Here is a 7,457-nt window from a genome sequence, read left to right as displayed (position 1 = left end):
GTATGGAAACATTTTACGATGTGCCTGTCAGTCTTGCAGGGTTTGTTTGACCTTGTCCTTATTTTCATAAATAATCGGTCAGTGTTAAGTGTTCCTGGTTAACTTTTTCTAATGTGCTATAAGCAATATGTTAAGTATATTTAATGCAGTGATTGCTTTGAACTTAAGGTGTACATGTCTGTCTGGCAGGGTTTTTCTGACCTTGACCTTATTTTCATAGTTCATTCAGTCTTGATAAGGATGTCACGGTGCGGCCTGTTTCTCGTACTATAAGCAATATGTCAACTATATTCTGTGCATGGAATGATTGCAGGGTGTACATGCATATCCGGCTTTGGTCATCTGACCTTGAGCAATTTTCTTCGATTATATTTATGTTAATGAATGTACTTGTAGTAAAACTTAATACTTAGGAACATCATCCTAAAATCAATAAACAGCAAAGCAGGCGACACCTTTCAGCGTATGCACTCGTGTGCGATAATTATATTGCATTTAAGTTAAGAGGACTGAAGATTGAAGCTTAACAATTAAGGTACAGGTGAGGGATAGGTAAGTGTATCATATAAACTGGTTTCATAAAACAATATTGCAAGAAAAAAGTTCTAGGGGCATACTTTCTAGATGACCTTTTTCCATATAAGTAATGTAAATATGCATCCTTAGGAGTTTTATCAGCCTCCTACCATCCTTTTGGTAACTCTTGTCTCGGGTTTCATACTTAAACATTAATTAATGGGTTATATGCTCTGTTTAGAGACTGTTTCAGCCTTACACCAAACAAATAATTATTCCTTACCTTTATTTGATGCTGTATTGATTAATTTTTTTTTACCACATATACCAAGTCAAGAATATGACAGTTGTTGTCCATTTGTTTGATTTGTTTGAGCTGTTTATTTTGCTATTTGATTAGGGACTTTCCGTTTTGAATTTCTTCGGGTTTTATTTTATACTACTGTTTTTAATGCCAGGATAAAATATTGCAAGTAGAATTTTTTTACCGATACACTGCTTGGTCAGCATGCAATGTATCTTCATTAACTGGTAGTTTGAACAAAGGTTTAGTTACGGGACAACCATTTGATATTCATGTGGACTAACTATTTCATTACATCTGTTGCTGTTTATTGCATTTAGTGTTGCTGACTATTCATTTTCATCCTGACTGCTGTATAGCTATTCATTTTAAATATCCAATACCATCAGACGATATCAATATGTTGAAAGAATATTTTTATTTAGATTTATATGTCTTATTTCCTTTTAGAGTTTTAATTCATTGTGACACCAACCAAAGATTAAAACAATAAAGCCAGAAAGTGTGTGTATTTGTCAATATATGGTCTTTAATTTGATTAAAGGTGTCCGGGGTGACAGGCTCAACCACTAAATAACAACAACGTGAAATCCAAACTAGGTTAGTTTATGATAACATTCAGGATGGAACAATATATTGTATTAACTAAAACAAAACACACTTTTAATTTTGTTATCGTACTGAATTTTATTTCAGCATTTGCTACTGATGAAATATCTTTAGTCTTATTTTCCTTTATTCACTCGAAATATCCTGTCCCTCACTCTCTTCCAAAAATTCCCCTTTCCGTTTGGCTTTTTGTTCTGTAATTTAAAAGAAATCTAATTAAAATACAATTGAATGCATATGAAACCTTTGTTCAAATATTATCGAAAAAAACTCTCAACTGTTATTGGTTTCATTTAAAGTATACGATTTAGTATATCTTTTAGACCAAAGTATTTCAATTGAAACGGAAACAAGATTCAAATTATTACAATGAGAAAAAATATTATCTTCTTATGTCCTCATACAACAATACAAAAGGACTAAAAATAGTCCAAAAATTATCACACAGCCAAAGGTGTTTGTGGCATAACAGGGAATTGTCAAATAGTTATCAAAGGTACCAGGATTATAACACCGAAGATACAACATCCCGACCAATGAGTTTAACGCTTGATTTTAAGAATTTTAATGTGATCTTTAGTGGTGTCCAGATTTTACAAAAATATAGGTTGTACAAATTATAGTCATTTGATTTAGTAAGATAGATGTCTACAAAAAATAAAGTATGCAAATGTTTTCCAAAGATAAAGTATTCAAATGTTTTTAGATACACTAGCCAAATTGGAAACGTGTTATTGTCATTGGGTTACAATCGTATAATTGCACTAGTTAAAACTTGAACTTTGTTGACACTAACCTTCCCTTCATTTCTTCTTAGTGCATGATATTTCTGAAATGCTGTCTTGTCGAATGTAAGGTCACAATCTGAAATATAAAAAACTCTCTAAAATTTGTGAATGATAGTTGATACCACCACTAGACGCCTTTTTTTGTTTGTTATGTATGATGACATGATTGTGTTCTTTCTCATTGACATAACCCCACATCATCTTTTATTCATAAAGCATTACTGCGAGGAGTGATAGAGATGACCCTATTTCTATAATGCCCAAGTAAACCGTTTTGGTTTATGACTTCAGAAAAGCTAAGTTAATTGAAAACATATAAAACAAAATAAACGAATCGTTCTATACAACACATTACTACAATTCAATATATCATCAATGACCAAAACTTTTCTTGAGTTGTCTTCTGCCTACCGTGACGCGCTACTTTTCACAACCGTCTCTTCACATGCAATATTTGCCATTATTTATTGAACATTTAGTTTCATTTGTAAAAACTTTATGTTAACTTAACCTTTAAAGGAAAAGGAAAAACTACAACCTATCCTTACTTAAGGATTCTTTATTTGCTACACCAATCGAGGGAGACGTCCTAACATTGTTAACATTTAACTAGAACATGTCTTGTTATATGTTTCTAAATATCTCTTTTTTATAAGTATATATCAGACGACACAAAGGTGAACAACCAGATAAAATTTCTAACCACTTTTATGATACCTTACATTTCATTAGGAAGTGTCATTTTCTTTTTACATGCACTTTCTGGTTTTTTTTCTCTCTACATATATATATTTCTTAATAACTCAGTCAAACATCTTTGTCAAAGTTTCATATAATTACTTGCTAAACAGTAATACCAAGGATTTGTATAGTTAGACAAATACAAATACAAAAACAAAAAACACTATACAAATCCTTGGTAATACTAAACATAAATTAAGGACTGAAAGCATATATACATAATATTTATGTTATATGAATTTAAGGCGCAATTACTACATAAATAATCCGCCTGCCAACACCAATTACAACAACAACAACTTAACCTTTAGAATTCAATTCGTTCCAATCATCTTTACAAACTCCTTTGCATAATCTGCAAGTTCTGGTTGCTGAAAATGTTAAACAATATTATGAGTTATTGCTAAGATAGTCTAAACTTCGTCAACATAAATGATCAAACTTTTTTTTACCAATACGTATCAAATTCATCAGGAAAATTAAATACAAGGTCATATTCTATAGCAACAGACAGTTGCCTTATTGGCCGGCCTACCGTTTCTTCATAGACTTATATGATTTCGTATAAGTTTCATTTTGAAACGACCATTTAATTTTGTTAGGGAAAGACTTGGAGGATTTCGAAAATAAGCAATCGGTCATTAAAACTGAAATCTTTTCAAGGCAGCCTCAAGTTGAAATTGAATCTTGACCAACAAAATGTTGAATATAGTTAAAATAAAAAAAAAAAAAATGCTCTTGAAGAATTGTTTAAACCCCCCTCCCCTTCGCAATGATTTAACATAGATATCCGTGCAAAAAAATCCTTTGCTCCCTCCTTCACCAGAATATTAACTACAGCCATGCAATCTTCATGCCTTAACGCATTTTTAGCAAAATATCACCACTTCAGGTGTAAGTGGAACAGGTAAAGCATACCCTTAGGACACTAATGTTTACCGTGTTCGCTTATGTTGTTACTCATCGCTATCCGTATTTTGTTTTCTCTTCAGTGTTTATGGATGATTAACTTTTTTCTTTTCTGTTTGTTTGTTTTTCTTAATCTTGTAAATACAAATACTAGAGTAGTACAAATGATTATGATATACAAAGAATATAAGCCTTATAAGACGTCATAATTATTTGGGCCGTCCCTTTCATTTTCTGTACCATTATTAATATATCCGTTAATTATTCGTTTATTATCGGTAATAATATGTAATTTTTCCCATTGGTTTATCAATATTTATTACAAAATGTTTTACCTCTACAAGTTGATCTGCATTCTTTGCAGTTTTCCATTGGTACAAACTTATGCTTCACGCCACATGCCTCTATCCTATCCCTATATGACTTTCTGGCTGCCTTCATTTGTTCTCTCAAATCTTCAATTGTCTCACGTTTCACAATGGCGTCATCAGTTGTCACTTAAAGACAAACAAATTACAATGAGATGATAAAAATATGAAAATAATATATACACGTATTTTAAAATAATGATATTATAATACCGTTATTCGTGAAAGAAATGTTAATCGCATTTCCAAAATCTAGAATTGTCCGATATATGTCAATATCCAAATATGTTCAAACAATTCTTACCTTCCTCCTCTTCGTTATCTCTCTTTTCGATTTCTGATGGGTCATCAATATTTTCATCATTCTTCTCTTCTAAAGATTCGTCATCAGATCTTTCCTCTCTTTCCATTTCATCAAGGTTTCCATCGCTTTCCTCGTCGATGAATTCGTCTTCCGATCTTTCATCTTTGTCATTTAGGTCGTCCTCATTAATGAATTCTTCCTCTCGTGCTGATATGTTATGGATGTTATCATTGTTGTCTTCTTCAATGTCACTAAAACCATCTTGACATTGACCAACCACAAGGGTGGCAATGAAAAACAGGACTATCCGTGTTGTTTTCTACAATTGTCAAATCAGATCAAATTGATTATTGTAGTTAAATGGCAAATCGATTGTTTAAAAAATTCTATATCTCATGCAGGGTTTAAATCTTTATTCTCATTTTTGTAATGTATAATTTTCAGCTTGTATTTTTTTTTTTTAAGTTTTTCAATCTTAATGTGTTTAACATAAAATCTCAACGTTAAATGTTTTATTTAATTTCAGTGTTTTTTTTTTTTATCTGAAATGCGACGTCAACATAGTTTTGACGAGAATAATGCAATACAGTTTCGTATTTGATATAGGGCCAACTATATATTGACCATTCTTTTAGGTTATTGATCAATTCTACTTGTTATAACATAGTGTTTAACATTATAGACGATACCTATATGCTAATAAAACACAACGTTTGACAATATAGGACATGTTCTAGGTACTAAGAATTATGTTACAAAAACATAAATAGTCAACAGGTGTCTCTAAAAATATCAAACCATGACTTGACCGAAATTTAAATAAAGATGTGAAGAACATATTAACCAAAAGAAATAAAAAATAAAACAGATCGGACATCAAAACCAGGTTCGGATTACTAAAACTTTAGTGTTCTATGTTGTTCATTGATAACTGTTGTTTGTATTTTTCCATCCAATGGCGTAGTGTATGAAATTTCAACTAATGAGTTTGAATGTCATTCGGTATCTTTTGCCTCTCCTAGGTATGACATGACGTAAACTGACGAGTTTCTAGAAATGGAACAGTACAAGTTAAAACTTTTTTTTTTTTTTTTTTTATCTTAACCCAACCACACTTCACATTATTCTCGATCATTGTACAACCATTAGGGAAATAAACGAACAATAGATAAAAGAAAAAAAAGAAAAAACATCACAAGTACAAATAAAGAAATAAACAATAGTAATATATTGAACAAAAGAATCCACGCAGTCACTGAAGGCAAACTAAAAGTAATTCAAATCATTAATATATCTATAGGATGTATTAAATAATTGGGTGAGATTTTCCTTTTTCAGTTTGTCTTTGAGAAGTCCCTATATAAAATATGCTTTATATGAATCTAGTAACACAGTGAACAAATAAACATTACCACTAAGAGTAAAAAAGATAGATTTTTACCTATACAGATTTGGATATATATTACATGTAGCAAGAAAGTCTTGCAGGTATATTGACAGAGGAGACGATAATCTGCAAAAAAAAAACACTTGAAAAAAACTAAGACAAAGGGGCTGGGTCAACTTTAAATGAAAAAACAAAAAACAAACATGTACGAGGACAATTATTTCCACGTTGGAACAAGACGAAAGGTTCAGCAACTCATTTTAGTTTCAGTAATAATGTATACGGAAATAGTAAAATCACAAAGATACTGAACACTGCGGAAAATTCAAAACGGAAAGTCCCCAATCAAATGACAAAATCAAATGATAAAACACATCAAACGAATGGACATAACTGTTATATTTTGCTGACTTGGTACAGGCAATTTTAAAATATAGAAAATGGTGGAATGAAACTGGTTTTATAGCGCTAAACCTCTAACTTGTACGACAGTCGCATCAATTCCCATTATACTGACAATGATGCGTGAAAAAAATGTCAGAGATAGGGGTACAAAAACAAAGCAATAATAACATGTCTAGAAATTAGGCAGTAATATTTCAGCAATAATACCAATGCTTATGTAATGAATAAGCAGTACTAGCCTTTAATTTATCAATTTAATATTTTGATTGTTAATCAATTGAATTTTATAGAAATTCGAAACGATAATAGTGTTGATATAATTAATATTAACAATTAAGTTTTATAATAACCATTTTAGCTCAAATTAATACGAATAAAAATAAAAACTTACCATTTCGATTCGAACAAAATACAATCTGTTACATGTGGCAAAAAGTATCAAATATCAACCGTTCTGTGAAATATTATGTTACTTTTTAATTACTATACCACACCCACATCAAAATCTATGAATTTGTTTTTTGATTAATACTAATTTTTCGTTTGAATAGAATTTGCAAATGCAGATTCCTTATAAATTTATAAGAACTATTTGCAATCCCGTTTTATAAGAAGCAGGACAGAGAAAAAAAATATATCAATTAATGTTTAAAAAAACCCGAATGTAGTTGAACTACCACTACTCATCTATCACGTCTACGGTTTTTTTGTGGTACAAAATACGAATAATACAAATGAGAGAAAATACGTTAGCTCTGTTCAATTATAGATGGTTTACCATTTGCTATCATATGAAAAGGTTATACATTGAAGCAGACAGCGATATTCATCTACAAGCTATAAAGTTTGGCATCAATAACATAAACACTCTTGCCTATCATTGCCAAAATATCATCAAATATCAATTGGTAGACTGTGATTGTCTTTCTTGGCCTTTCTTTCATTTCTTGATAATGTATCTAAATAATTCTCGTATTAAAATTGATTTTTCATATAATCCATATGTTTAAAGGAGGCACTAATTCAGTGTCCATAATATATTTTTGAATAAATTAATCCTGTATTTTTGCTTCAAAAATAATATTACTTTACAAAAAAATCACCATACGCCAGACTACGACTTTGA

General features: G+C 30.7%; 1 protein-coding gene across 1 annotated transcript; it reads right to left on the bottom strand.

Annotated features, from left to right (window-relative positions):
- Positions 1–1,410: 1,410 nt before the first annotated feature.
- LOC134726567 (probable ATP-dependent RNA helicase ddx52) lies at positions 1,411–6,434 on the bottom strand. Its single transcript, XM_063590974.1, has 6 exons — positions 6,408–6,434; positions 4,540–4,858; positions 4,203–4,364; positions 3,264–3,329; positions 2,226–2,293; positions 1,411–1,623 (listed from the first exon to the last, which is right to left on the bottom strand). The coding sequence occupies exons 1-6, from the start codon at positions 6,432–6,434 to the stop codon at positions 1,546–1,548; spliced, it is 720 nt and encodes a 239-aa protein (XP_063447044.1). The 3' UTR covers positions 1,411–1,545.
- Positions 6,435–7,457: the final 1,023 nt, after the last annotated feature.

The sequence above is a fragment of the Mytilus trossulus genome, chromosome 7, assembly GCF_036588685.1.
Source record: "Mytilus trossulus isolate FHL-02 chromosome 7, PNRI_Mtr1.1.1.hap1, whole genome shotgun sequence".
NCBI classification, from domain to species: domain Eukaryota; kingdom Metazoa; phylum Mollusca; class Bivalvia; order Mytilida; family Mytilidae; genus Mytilus; species Mytilus trossulus.
This window is presented reverse-complemented; position numbering and strand designations above follow the sequence as displayed.

What these genes read in the sequence shown, in the direction of transcription:
- LOC134726567 (XM_063590974.1), bottom strand. Translation starts at nt 6,434, where the DNA reads ATGGGAATTGATGCGACTGTCGTACAA. An exon ending in AGATAACGAAGAGGAGGAAG is followed by an intron (nt 4,365 to 4,539) that starts GTAAGAATTGTT and finishes TTTGTCTTTAAG; the next exon opens with TGACAACTGATGACGCCATT. An exon ending in TAAGAAGAAATGAAGGGAAG is followed by an intron (nt 1,624 to 2,225) that starts GTTAGTGTCAAC and finishes TTTAAATTACAG; the next exon opens with AACAAAAAGCCAAACGGAAA.